Raw genomic sequence first — 14170 nt, 5'->3', positions numbered from 1 at the left:
GGATCACTGGAATTGTAGCTCATACACGGGAAGCACCTACCACGTGCAGGGCAGTGTTTTGTGAGCTTCACGGATTTGTGAACTCATCTAACTCTCCCACTGATCTAGGAGATGCACTATTTCTGGAAAGAGGACACCAAGGCGAACACAGGTGAAGCAGACGGCCTGCATGACACAGCCACGAAGCACCTAGGATCCGACCCGGATGGCGGGGAGCCGGGGCCCCCGTATTTCGTCATGAAGCCCTCAAAGGCTCAGTGATGAAGAGGGGCTTAGTGGAAACCTGGGAGGAACCCCACAGAAGGGGCCAGAGAAGCAGGGGCCACACGATATCGCGTGTGCAGTACGGTCACCCCCAAGCTAAAACAACAGCAAAGAACACGGAGGGAGGGTAACAGGGACACTGCCTATTTGGAAGGGTCCTTATTTTCTCCACGTTCTACAGTGAGTGCGGTGACAGCAAAGGTGGCCAGTGCGTGGCGGGTGTCCCTGGAAACCGACACCATATGCCAGCGAATCCTTCCTCCTCGGTGGCCATGGGAGAGGACGCCCCCCGGGGGCCCACGTGCTTGCCTGCCCTGGACTGCGGTACCCCCAGCATCGACAACGGGGCCAGAAACCCCGCAGGCGCTCGATAACACGTGTGGCGGAATCCCGCAAGCCTATCGGGTAGGAACAGAGATTTCCCCATCTTACAGCTAAGTAAACTAAGGCCCAAGAGTCAGCTGCCCAAGGTCACGGAGCTGGGAAGCGGTGGCTGAGGACAAGCACGAGCAGAGCCACGTCTCAGTGAAGCCTCTGCGCACAGGGTCAAAATCACACACAAAATCACCAAGGAGACATGATCCACGACTGGACCCCAGACTAGGGATGGGAGGGGAGGGGGACCAGATGTTCCAAGGGATCGTGTGGGCATGCGGAAGCCCTCGGACTCATAAGGACACGACTCAAACGTCCCCCCGTCCTCCCAAGTGCCTTGGTGGCTAGATATAGCCACCTTTGGGGGAAAGGGGTGGAATATGAATTTGGATTGTAGAATTGTATAAATCTGTATTGACGTTAAATTTCCTGATTTTGTTCAGTGCACTGCAGTGACACAACAATGTCCACGTTCTTAGGAGAAACATGCTGAGTTATTTAGGGACACCACACCCGCAACTGCTCTCAAGTAGATCAACGCGATAATAGTAGCGTGAATGTGTGTGTGCATGGGTGTGTGTCTCTACGGGGCTGGGGGAGACAGGTGGGAGAGGAGAAAGAGGAAAGTTAAAAGCAATGCAGGGTGCCTCGGTGGCTCAGTTAAGTGTCCGACTTGTGATTTTGGCTCAGGTCATGATCTCACGGTCATGATATCAAGCCCTGCGTCAGGCTCTGTGCTGAGCCTGCTTGGTATTCTCTCTCCCTCGCTGCCCCTCCCCTGCTCACGTGTACACGCTCTCTCTTTCTCTCCCCCTCTCAAAATAAAATATAAAATAAAAGCACATGTACTCAACAACTGCCAACTGGTGAATCTGGATGAAGGTTATACAGGGGTACTCTATTCTTGACATGTCAAAATAAAAAGTTACCAGAAAACTAACTTTAAGAAAATGTACTAAATTGGGGCGCCTGGGTGGCTCAGTCGGTTAAGCATCCGACTTCAGCTTAGGTCATGATCAGGTCAGTGAGCTCGAGCCCCGCGTTGGGCTCTCTCTCTCTCAAAATAAATAAATAAGCTTAAAAAAAAAAATAGAGAGGCACCTGGATGGCTCAGTCGGTTAAGCGTCCGACTTCAGCTCAGGTCATGATCTCACGGTCCGTGAGTTCAAGCCCCGTGTCGGGCTCTGTGCTGACAGCTTGGAGCCTGGAGCCTGTTTCAGATTCTGTGTCTCCCTCTCTCTCTGACCCTCCCCCGTTCATGCTCTGTCTCTCTCTGTCTCAAAAATAAATAAATGTTAAAAAAAAATTAAAAAAAAAAATAGAGAGGCACCTGGATGGCTCAGTCGGTTAAGTGCCTGACTTTGGCTCAGGTCATGATCTCACAGTCCATGAGTTCGAGCCCCGCGTTGGGCTCTGTGCCGACAGCTCGGAGCCTGGAGCCTGTTTCAGATTCTGTGTCTCCTTCTCTCTCTGCCCCTCCTCCCTCCCTCCCTCCCTCTCTCTCTCTCAAAAAGAAACATTTAAAAAAAACTTTAAAAATGTGTTAAATTACTCACAAGTATGGCATACTAGAGTTTTGTGTCTAGACCCCTGTACATATGTAGAAATACATGATAGGTACAGCCAGGCATATACACAAACCATTTTACCATATTTGCCTCCATAAAAGAGTGCTTATAGCTGAACAGACACAGACGTAAGGGAATGTGCTTTTGACACAGACACCACCACATTTATCGCCTTTGTGATCAAGGGGAAATAAATCTTAAAAACCACCTAACAACAGTCTGGCCAGCCATCGGCTGGTGGCCGGGACCATACAGAGCTCCCTCGGCCCTCCTGGTGTGGTAAGGGCAGCAGGCCAAGGACACCAGTCTGTAGCCATATCCCACACTGGGGTGCACACTCCCACATCAAGCCAAGGCCACTCGTTAAGAAAGCAGCAGGAGAGGTGCCTAGGTGGCTCAGTCTGTTAGGCGTCAGACTCAATCTCGGCTCGGGTTGTGATCTCGCAGTTGGTGAGTCCGAGCCCCGCGTCAGGCTCTGCGCTGACAGTGCGGAGCCTGCTTGGGATTCTCTCTCTCCCTCCGTCTCTGCCCCTCCCCGTTTGCACGCACAGGCTCTCTAAATAAACGAACAAACATTAAAAAAAAAAAAAAAAAAGGGAGCAGGAACCAGACAGTGCCTCCTCCAACTTTCACTCAACCACTCCCTTGACCAAAGCTCACGAGAGCTGGGTGGTGGGGGTTTATCAGTGAACACAGCAGTCCAGGCAGCCCACACCCACCTTTGGCCCTCAAACTATCTTAGCCCCAGGCCCCCAAAAGTCTGCACAGAAGTATTTAGCAGTTGCATCCGTCACGATAATCCTATTCTATAAAACATAAACATGTGTACAAAGCAAAAGCCATTTTTTTCATTCCAAAAATATTTAATGAGCACCTACCACAGGCCAGGCATGGTTCTCAGTGTCTAACAGACAAAGTGAGTGGAACAGACAGAAACGCCCTATCCTCTTGGAGCTGACATTCGCGTGAGTGAGACAAACAATAAACAGTTAGTAAGTCAGCCATCTAGTGTGTCCAGTGGTGGAGAAAACTCCCGCATGGAAGGGGCACGGAAGGGAAAGGATAGGAAGTGTGCAGGTGGGGGTGGAGGACAGGTTTGAAAGGGGGAGGAAGACCTCCTCAGGAACATGCCAGAGTGAGCCCTAGGGATACCGGGGAAGAACATTCCAAACAGAAGAGGCGAGAACACCCTGAGGCAGGAGAAAGGGCACACGTGGCTTGGGGGCGGGAGGGAGTAGGAGCAAAAGGAGATTCTGGAATTAGATAGCAGTGATAATTGCGCAACTTTGCGAATATACTCAAAACCACCGACTCGTACGCTCTGCAAGGGCGAGATTTATGGTGTGTGAATCGCATCTCAATTAAAAAAACCGTATGTGGGGGCGCTCAGGTGACTCAGTCCGTTAAGTGTCTTGATTTCAGCTCAGGTCATGATCTCACAATTCACGAGTTCGAGCCCCGCATCAGTCTCTGCACTGACAGTGAGAAGCCTGCTTGGGATTCTCTCTAAGAATCTCTCTCTCTGCCCCCTGCCCTCCCCTACTCTCTCTCTCTCTCTCTCTCTCTCTCTCTCTCTCTCTCTCTCTCAAAATAATAAACTAAAAACCAAAAACAAAAATCTGCAGGAGAAAGAAGAGAAACAGGAGAGGGGACCTGAAAGGAAACAGGGACAGATCTCACAGGACCTTCCAGGCCATCCTGAGACCTTCACTTCTACTCAGAGGGAAGCGGGAGTCTCGGGAGGGCTCTGAGCAGGGCAGTGGTGTGAAGTGACTTAAGTTCTAACTGGCCCCCTCTGGCTCTGTGTCTGGAGGACAGAAGGGGGCAGGCCCGGGTGAGAGCAGAGCAGACAAGCATAATAGTCCTGGCTGTTTCTCAACCGTGTGTCCTTGGACAAGCCACTTCACCTTCTGTGCCTCAGTTTTCCTCACCTGCAAAGTGGGTCTGAAAAATACACACACACACACACACACACACACACACACACACTCACACCGCCCAGGGCAGAGGTGAGAGCTACAGAGGAAAGCGTTGTTAAGATGGTATTATGAGCGGAGGTAGTTTTTAATCATGCAAATTAGTTTCCTGAACAGAAAACAGGGGGTGCCTTCCTCTCTCACAGGAAGCAGAGACCCATCGTGTATCAACAGCCATCTCCCCAGCGGCCACCAGCACAGTCTGCTGACACCCTGGCCATGAACAGGGACCCAAACTCCTCTTTGGGTGTGGTCAGCTCAGATGCAGTACTCACACGGAGGCTGAGACCTAGATAGGGGACAGAAATGGCCCTGATTCACACAACAGCCTTCCCAGACAGAGGGTCTGGGGATCTGCCTGGCAAGGGGAAAGTGTGGTCCTCCCTCCTGGGTGAGAGTCCAGGCCAGAGACAGGAGGTGGCTGCTGCGATCTTGGGAAGACCCTTGCGCAGTAAGACTTTCAGATCATCAATCAGACCAAGCCACGCCCCAGCTGAAAGCCCTCCAGGGGCTCCTCACCCACTAATAAAGTGCATGAGTCTCATGCCACACCGACTTCCTCTCCCCAGCTCCACCAACCTGGCCTCTTGCTGTTCCTCAAACAAGCTAAGCATAGTCCTGCCTCAGGGCCTTTGCGCATGCTGCCCCCTCTACCTAGAACACACTTCTCTCAACTACAGCTGGCTCCTTCTCGGCCCCAGGACTCAGCTCAAAAGCCACCTCTTCAGAGAGGCCTTCCTTGGCCACCCCGTCACAAGCAGATGCCGCTATCCCTATCACCAACACACCCTCATTTTACTTCCGTTCTTGGCACATCCACTCGCCAGCTGAGTAGACCTAAGCAAATCACTCTCTCCGGGCCTTAGTTTCCCCATCTGCAAAACAGATATATGACAGAACCCCCTACAGGAGAGGGTTGTTGCAAAGGCTCAAAGAGATAATCCATACAAAGCACTCAGCACAGGGCTCAGCACACAGCAAGGCCTCAGCAGATACTATCATTCCATCTGTTGCCACCTTCTCAAGTGACCTCTTTGTATTGTCTGAAGATTCCACGAGGGCAGGAACCTTGTCCATCTTGTCCTGGCCATGTGCCAGCACCTAGCCCAGTGTTTGGCACACAGTAGGCATTCAATGCGCGTTTATTGAATGACTAAGTGAACCAGTGAATGAAAGCACGGACTGCCCACAGCCCGCTCTGGGCCTGGCCTCGCTCCTTGCAGAAGCTTCCCACCACCCCCCTGCAAGGGCGAAAGTACGAGACCCCGGATCCTGGTGGCTCATGGCCACCCCACCTGCTTCCACCAGACTTTGGTGGCCCTAGTCCCGCCAGCCTGAAATAGCCTGGCCTCCCCTGGCCCAGAAACAAGGGATCGTCTGTCAGTCCCACCCTGGGGAAGGAACCAGGCGGGTAAACACAGATTGAGCGTCCGACCACAAGACAAAAGAGGCAAACCCCCTCTGGTCCTCAAGGAGCCGGGAAAATAAAAATAAACTGAAAAATCTACACAGGGCTGGGAGGCTGGAGGACTTCCCTTCTTTCTCAGGGCTTCCTTTCGGATAACAGGAGAGCCTGTGGCAGGTAGTGGGGCGGCCATGACCTTGGCTCAGCACTCCGCTCTGCAGGCACTCCCCGTGGATGATGGGGAAACCAGGACTCAGAGACGCAAAAGGACTTGCCCAAGGTCACACGGGGGCAGAGCTGAGATTTGAACCCAGGCCGTTTGGTGTCTAGAATCCATGCTTTTTGTTTGTTTGTTTGTTTGTTTCTTTTTTGAGAGAGAGAGCGCGAGCAGAAGAGGGGCAAAGAGGGAAGGAGAGAGAGAATCCCAAGCAGGCTCAGCATCGTCAGTGTGGAGTCCGATGCAGAGCTCGAACTCACAGACCGCGAGATCATGACCTAGGCTGGAATCAAGGGTCGAAGGCTTAACCGACTGAGCCACCCAGGCGCCCCTAGATTCGACGCTCCTAACCGTGAACCCGAGACAGACCGCTGGGTGAAAAGAGCACCCCTGTCACACCACTCAGGTAAGCACGTACACATGCATACAGTCACGGCGACAGCATAGATTTCTCATACTCCGGGATGTGTGCGTAAAGGCCCCAGAATACGGTGCGAAAGCAGAACTGGTTGTCAAAAGTTGGCAGCCAGTCCCCCTGGGGGCCATGGGGCAGTATCTGGAGACCTTTTTCCATGGTCCCAACTGACGGAAGGGCAGGCCAGTGCTGCTGTGAAGCATCCTACAATTCACAGGACAGTCGCCTCAAAGGAAGATGATCCCGCCCCCACCTTCCAGTAGGGCCAAGGGTTAAAATACGGAGGATTCACCACAGACCAGCTGCTAGGGCTGAAATGCCCCCTGAGGAGCCTCTTTAAGGGGGACCTTTGAGCCAGGCTGAAACTCAAATCCTGGGAAGAGGGCGAGGGCCACCCCAGCCTTCTCCCAGAACTCTCCGGATGGAACCCTGACCGGCCGCAGGGCCGCCACCCTTGACCGAGCGCACCTCCCTCTGGGGGCCACGACTTCGACAGGGAGTCCCTCTGGGGCTTCACAGGCAAAACAAGGAGATTCAGACCCCTGCCCTCTCCCCCCAGCTTACTCTCAAGTTCTATGTCTCCAGGATTCTGGGGCAAGGACCAGCTCTGGCCTCGCCTTGTGCCCCGGGGGAGCAAGGCACGCTGGTTTGAGGACCTGTCCACCCTGCCTACCTGCCACCTGCCACGATTCCAGCCAGAGAAATGGTGAATGGGCTCTAGGATGCTCATCTGGAGAACACCCTCACTCAAATGCACGAGATGCAGCATCTCTGATGGGTCAGCCTTCTCCAAAGGCCAAGGGCCACATGTGCCCTGTTGACAGCTGCATTTTCCTGGCCCAGAACACTGCCTAGAATATACTGCAGGTGCTCCAAAACTACCTGCACACGGAGAAACGCAGTCCAGATTTCTGCGTTTCCCTGTGTGGAGCTCTGTTCGCCCCACACAAAAGGTGCCCCCTCCCAACTCCGGCTGACATTTAGGTTTTTGTCATCAAAAGACCTTCACCGACTCCCTAATGATGTTGTAGCCTAATACAAAGTGGCCTGGCCCAGGTTCTCTGGCATCCTAAAAAGCTCTGATAATTTGGACCTTCAGGCTTAATTCTTTGCCCACATGGGCAGCTGGAGGTCTCACAAAGGCAGTTAATTTTGGTCACGAACACAGCATCATTTTGGGTAGTTCAGGAGAACGGGAAAGAATGAGGGTTCTGCAGTCAGACTACCTGGGTCTGAGTCCCAGCCCTGTCAGGCTGTGTGACCTTGCAAAACTGACTTGGCCTCTCTGTGCCTTGGGTTTCATCTGTAAAAATGGGAAGCACAATAAATACCTAGCACTTTTGAGTTGATACACAGAGAATGCTCTACACAGGGCTGGTAAACATTTAGTACTTTATTGTAAGTGTTAGCAAATTATCATTACTGAGGTTACACTAGCCTGATAACCACGCAGGAATGCAATACTCTCTATCAGAATTTTGTAACATATATGCTCATACACATGTGCCTGGTTTGATAGGAGAACAGTATTATACATGAGATTTCTGAGTGCATTTTTCCTTTTACTATCTTCCTGCTTGCTTTTCTCCACAAGAAACACATCCTTGTGTCCTTTTCCCTAAGCTCCTGTAATGTGACGTATACAACGGACATGTGTATATTATGACTTCTGTTTATTTTCCCAAAGCAGAATTGTGTCACACACACGTCTCAGCATCCTACCTTTTGCAACACACCCTCGTGAACATCCCGGAAGTCACCGACCGGGTAGATCATTCTGTTTCGGTGACTGCAGAATTTAAAATGTGTCCCTCACCTCCACCCCCTGGCATTTCTCTCTAGTGAGAGACTGGAAGCAAAGAATCTTTAAAAAAAAAGAAAAAAAAAAAAGCAGTGACAACACAAAACCACAGTTTCTTCTTTTGGCAAGCAGAGCTCCAAAGAGAGGAAAAGCTCTAGTCTCCAACCCCCCAAAAAAGCAGAACCACAGAAAGCATTCTGGGAGCTTTCTGCCCACACCCCCTGATCGTCCAGGACCATCCCCCAGCCGGTGGAGGAGACCCTCTGGGAGTGACAGGTCTCTGTCCTCCGTCAAGGGAGCCCTACGGGGTCCTGCTGACCAACCCTTACCCAGGGGTCTCGCTACACATCCACCCAGGCTCCCCCTCCCTTCCCACCACAGCCCAGCTGGCACACGCATCGCAGGATGCGTTGGCACTTACCCCAGGGTCTCCTCACTTGCAGGCAGGAACCCAAAACCAAAATCCAACCAAGAAACCGGTGAGCCCAAGGCTCACCTGCCCCGTGAACCCCAAACAGACAACCCTCTCCTCCCCCCACTGCTGTACGTCAGCAAAACAGCCACCATAGCATCTGAATACCAACTGCGCGTCTGGCCCCCTTCAAACGGCTTCGGCGTCAGGCTCATCGAAGCTTCGTAACACCCCTAGGACACAGGTGCTACACTGTTCCCATTGTGCAGATGGGAAAACTGAGGCACTGAACAGGCTGGTGGCATGCCCAGGGCCACGCACAGTCATTGTGGGGTAAAGCCAGGATGCGAACACCAGCAGCCTGGCTCCGGAGCTCCACACTCAACCCTCCCTTAGCAAACAGCCGTGGAGCACGGAGGAGGAATCTGGCCGCCTGCCATTTCTAGTCTTCTATAGTTCTGCCCATTCTGCGGAAGACAGAATGGGAGCCACAGAGGGGAGTAACCAGAGAAAGCGCAGGCAGAGGGTCAGGATATCACAGAGACCCGGGTTCGAATCCCCGTTTCGCCACCTTAATAAATCATGGGCCAAGGCCTTTATGAGGCAGAGCCAGTCTGTGAGGGGTCTAGGGACATGAGCTCCGGGGTGGCCAGCCTGGGATCAGATTCTGGCACGGCTGTCTGCGTGACCCAGCTCACTGAAACTATCTTCGCCACAATTTCCTCATGTGTCAATGGGGCAACAGCAGCACTTTCTTCACGGGGTATTGGAAAGATCAAATAAGTTGATACATGTGAAGCACCCAGAGCAGTAAGTTATGAATCAGTGTCAGCTCCTACCCACTAATGACTGTAATTGTTATTCTCATTATTGACACTGACCAAGAGCACCCAACACGGTCAGGGCTTCTAAATGTTGAAATCCAAGGCTCTGAGTCAAAACCCAGGGCACTTTCTCCCACCATCTTTTCGGTGTCCTCCAAGAAAGATCCAGCATCTCTACAAGAGGGCTCTCCTTGCATTTCCATGACCCTTAAATAAACACACACAAAACAAGGCACCAAAGCTATCAGTCCCCCTTGGAGATGGGGAAGGGGTGCAATCCAGTTCCTGAAGGAGGTGAGGAAAGATGGGGAGATTCTGGAGGAACCACAGAGCCCCAGAACCGGAACCAAAGAAAACCACTGGTTCCGGAGTTTAGATGGTCAAAAGGAAATTCGCTCAGGCTCCCTGTCCTCTTTTCGGTGCTGACTCAGACCTCACTTCCTCCAGGGAGCCCTCCCTGACTACTCCTGCTCACTTGATGCTGAAATCCTAGAACCCTAATCATCTATATTATTTAATTACCATATAACAAAATAAGTAATGATGATACTAACATTTATATGCCTTACTACCTATGAGGCAGTGTTCTAAGTGCTTTATATATATTTATATAACTGACTTACACTCTTAAAAACCCTGTAAGATAAGACCTATTATCAGCTCCTACTTCACAGAGGAGAAAACTGAGGCCCAGAAAGGTTAACCCAGTTGCCCTAAGGTTATACAGCCCCAGGACTCAATCCCAAGCAGTCTAGCTCCAGAGCCCAGCCTCATACTTGGATTTCTGTAAACATCCACTTTGCCACCATGGACTAGACTGTCCCCTCCTTGAGGGCAGGAACCCACCAGAGCTGGCCTTTCTGCATCTCCCACAATTCACAGTCAACCACAAAGCCTTCATTTCTACTGACAACAGAGCCTTGAAACTAGGGACCCAGGGAGGCCAGGGAAGCTCTGCCCCATGGAATTAAAAGCTGGGAGGGATTACCAAGCATTCTTCCCTTACCAAGTATAAAGGCTCAGAGGAGCGAGTGGGAAGACAGAAGAGACCACGCAGGCTGCCAGCCTGGATGCGTGGAAAGCCTTGATAATTAGCAGCCCCCGAAGCAAAGCCCTGGGTTTTCCAAACCGAAAGGCCTTGGGTGGTTTAGGGGGCACTTCTGATGGAGCAAAACAAGAGAGGCCTCCCGTGGCTCACAAACGAGGTATGTATGGCTGGTCAGGTTACACAATCAGTCCATTTCTGGCAACAGCTTGGGGACACCCAAAAGGACAAGGCAGAAAAGACGCCTGGATTCTCCTCCCCTTGGTTTACAGGTGGGCAAACTGAGGCCAGGGCAGGTAAAGCATGACTGGTCCAAGAACCAGCTCATCTCAGAACCGACAGGTCAATCGAAACAAAAACTGATGACCTCAATAATGTGGAAATACAGAAACCTTTCTTTTTCTTGTTTAATAATAAGAACCATTGATTCCAATCAATTTCCATTATTCCAGCAATCTCGGACTCTACAAGTGGACACTTTGAAACCACAGTTAACCCTAACACGATCTGTATCTGCTCTGAAATGCACCACACCATCTAGGCAAGGGCGTGGGAGGGAGAGATATATTTTCTTACCCATTAATATAAAAATTGGCCTGTCTTTCCTCTTTCCTTTCCTGACTGAGGAGCAGGGAGTGGCTCAGAAGGAGAAGTGAGGAGTTCCCTAGAATTTGACATTGCCCAGAGGTATGAGCACTGTCTGCATCTTTATATCAGAAACTACCAGCTTTAAACTGAACAGATTCCTTTATTTATTTATTTATTTATTTATTTATTTATTTATTTAAACTATGAGAGAGGGAGAGATGGCAAAAAGAAACACCAACACTCTCACAGGCCTTTCTAGAAGGGTCCTTTAGCCAAATGGTTTTCAATGCCACCACACAGCTCCCCAACCCCTCCCAACACACACACACACACACACACACACACACAAACACATCTCTTTTCACAGAGAGAAGGGCTCTCTCCTCCCCGTGTTAGAACTCGGACCTCACACAGCCTTAGCTGCACCTCCAAGCCAATGGGGACCCCAGAGGATGCCAGAGTCTCCCTCTTTCCCTTGGAAATTGGGAGCTGCACAGCCTGGCTCTGGGGTCTCTGAAGGAACAACCACCGCCCCCACCAGCCCTTCCTTAACCAGGATTAAAAGACTTCCTAGAGCCAAGAAGGGAGTAAATGAGGTCCCAGCAGGAGGCAAGGAGATTAAAGCCCTCGGAGTCTCCTAACTTCCACCGAGGCTTGGCCCCAGGCCCACCCCCTCCGCCCCCTGGCCACTTTTCTCACTTCCCAGGAGAGCAGGGAAGTGGCCCCTTCCTCCCGCTCACAGGAAAAAAGAAAGATAGAAAGAAAGGAAAAGAAGAAAAAAAGAATAGAAAAGGAAATGCAACACAGGAGTTTAGAACCCAGTATCCCCAATTAACCAGCTGTGTGATTCTGAGCAAGTTACTCAACCTCGCTGGAGCTAAACTCTCCCATCTAAAACATGGGGTAAATACTCGTCCCCACTTCATGGGCCACTCGGAAGGTTAAACCTCCTGATGATACATGTGGGCGCCTGCCACATAGTAAGCGCTGGGCTGTTTATTTTTTGCAACTTAGAAATAGGGGTGGGACCTGGACTGCCAAGTCGAGAGTTCGAAACCCACTCTCCCCAAGCTCCAACAAAAACGCGTGCACTGGGGAAAGGGGTCCTACCCCGAGGTTTTGTGGGTTTGTGGGATCTCCGTCCCTCTTCCGGGCACTGGGTTGTATCCTACTCTCGGAGGGACGCTGGGCTCTAGGATGTCTAGGAGGTGTCCCGGAGTACTCCGCGGTGCACTAGGCGGCGAAGAAATCCCCGGGAAAAAAAGCAGGAGCGAAAGCTCCCGGCGCCTGGGTCCCAGAGCCCCTGCCTCGCGGATGCAACTAATTTTAAAACTATTTGAAAGGCGGGGAGGGGAAAAGAAAAAGACAAAAGGGCAGCGTGCCGGGGAGGGGGGGAACGGAGTGCGGGAGATCCCGAGTCGGGACTCGGACCGCCGGCCGGCCAGGGAAGCGACAGCCCAGCTCCGGGGGAGCCCGCATCTCCCCACCTCTCCGCGCGCCCCGCGAGGCGCCCCTGAGGTGACTCTCGCGACCCCCAGGGACCGCGCGGCCACAGGTAGTGGCGACCGCCCGGCACTGGAGGCCCCTGCGCTCCACAGCGGGGCTGGCGGCCCGGGCAGAGGCTGTCCCCGCGCGCCCCGGGCGACACTCACCGACTGCAAGAAGCGCAAGGTGCCCACGTAGTCCCTCTCGGTGCCCAAGATCTCGTTGAGGACGCAGAGGCGGAGGCGCAGCTGGCGCTCGGACTCCCGGGCGGCCGCGCACGGGCCAGAGCTGGCCGCAGCGGCGCCGGGGACCCGGGGGTCCGGGTGGGCACCGTCCCCAGCCCCGTCGCCGCTGGGATCGCTGCCGCCGGGTCTCTCCATTCTAGCGCGGCCGCGCGGCGCCGACTGCTTCCCCCGCGCGAAGGTCGCGCCGAACGGCGACTCAGGCGTCCAGGCGCCCCATCCCGGACGGGGCGCGCCGGCGGGCCGGGCTCAGCGGCGGGCCCGGCGCCTGGCGCGGCGGGCGGGCGGGACTAGGGGCGGGCAGCCCGGGCCGGGGGCGGAGGCAGCGCGCGGAGGCTGGACAAGGGGCGGGAGGGGGCCGGCCCTCGGGGCTCCCAGACGGCGGGCCCCGCCGCCGCCGCCGCCGCCGCCGCCGCCCCCACCGCCCAGGGAGCGTCTGCCAAGTGCCACGCCGTGCTCGGGCCGCAGAGGCGCTCCGCGCGCGCACCGGGCCCCCTGGAACCGCGCCGCGGCGCTCGGCGGCTACGTCGGAAGCTCAGCGCGGTCGGAGCCGGGGCGCCCGGGGCGCTCGGGTGGGAACTCCCCGGAAGGGGCGCCGCCGAGGCCGCGGGGCCCGAGGCGGCACGCCAGCCGCCGCCCGCGCGCCAACTCCGCGCCCGGACGCGTGGCCCCCTCCCCCGCCGCGGGCTACGCCGCTCCTCCCCCACCCCCGCCACGCGCGACACCCCCCGCGCGCAGGCACACGCACGCAGGTCCGGCCGCCGCGGCCGCCCGCTGCCGCCGCTCGAGCTGAGCGAACCGCCGGCTGGAAAAGCTCTCGGCGGGAGCCGCTCGGGGGAGCCAGCCCGCCCGGGCCCTCGCGACCCCGCCGGCCCCGCGGAGGAGGAGGGGGCGGCCCCTGCCCGGCCGGTGCCAGCCTCTGGGACACGTAGCCCTGTGGGTGCCCTCGGGCGCTGCCGCGACCTTGGGAAGGAAGACGCGCGCCTCTCCGGGTCCCTCCCTCTCTCTTGCCCTTTCCGTCCTTCCGTTTTTATCCCTTTTTTTCTGAAGTTCTTTGCCCCCAGGAGACGACCCTGCTCTTTCCACCTTTCCCAGAAGAAATTATGATCTGCTCTCGAATTACTAATCAAGGAGCAGCTGCTCTGCCCGCGGCCCCCTCCCCACCCACCACCGGGGATAAGGCCTTGGGAAACCCGGCCGCTAGTGCAGGCTGCCCTGTGTGACCTTGATAAGCAGCGGGACCGCTTGACAAATGTCCTCACCTGCCTCACAGGAAGGTATGGAGAGGTGACCAAGCGCTGAGGCCTGGAGTACGCTGCTCAGATTCGAATCCCATCTCCTTCACTTGCTAGTGGGCGACCTTCGGCTGGTTTCCTTGCCTGAAGAGCCTTAGTGTGCCCGTCGGGATACAACGGAAATAATCCTCGCACCTGGCTCATAGGGGCCCGCACAGGGTTATGTGTTAGTCCACAGGGCATACTTGGAACAGTGCCCAGTCCCTAGAAAGTTCTCTATTTTTGTCCTTTATTATTATCATTGCGTGTGTAAACTGC

The 14170-nt window shown here is 54.3% G+C and overlaps 1 protein-coding gene across 1 annotated transcript in view; it reads right to left on the bottom strand.

The window, feature by feature from the left end:
* PREX1 (phosphatidylinositol-3,4,5-trisphosphate dependent Rac exchange factor 1) overlaps nt 1-12915 on the bottom strand; it is a 181394-nt gene extending 168479 nt beyond the window's left edge. Inside the window, exon 1 of the mRNA XM_027046734.2 lies at nt 12543-12915. Within this exon, the coding sequence (XP_026902535.1) occupies nt 12543-12755 (213 nt within the window). The 5' untranslated portion in view covers nt 12756-12915. The remainder of the gene's footprint in view (nt 1-12542) is intronic.
* Between the last annotated feature and the right edge of the window lie 1255 nt (nt 12916-14170).

The sequence above is a fragment of the Acinonyx jubatus genome, chromosome A3, assembly GCF_027475565.1.
Source record: "Acinonyx jubatus isolate Ajub_Pintada_27869175 chromosome A3, VMU_Ajub_asm_v1.0, whole genome shotgun sequence".
Classification (NCBI taxonomy): domain Eukaryota; kingdom Metazoa; phylum Chordata; class Mammalia; order Carnivora; family Felidae; genus Acinonyx; species Acinonyx jubatus.
This window is presented reverse-complemented; position numbering and strand designations above follow the sequence as displayed.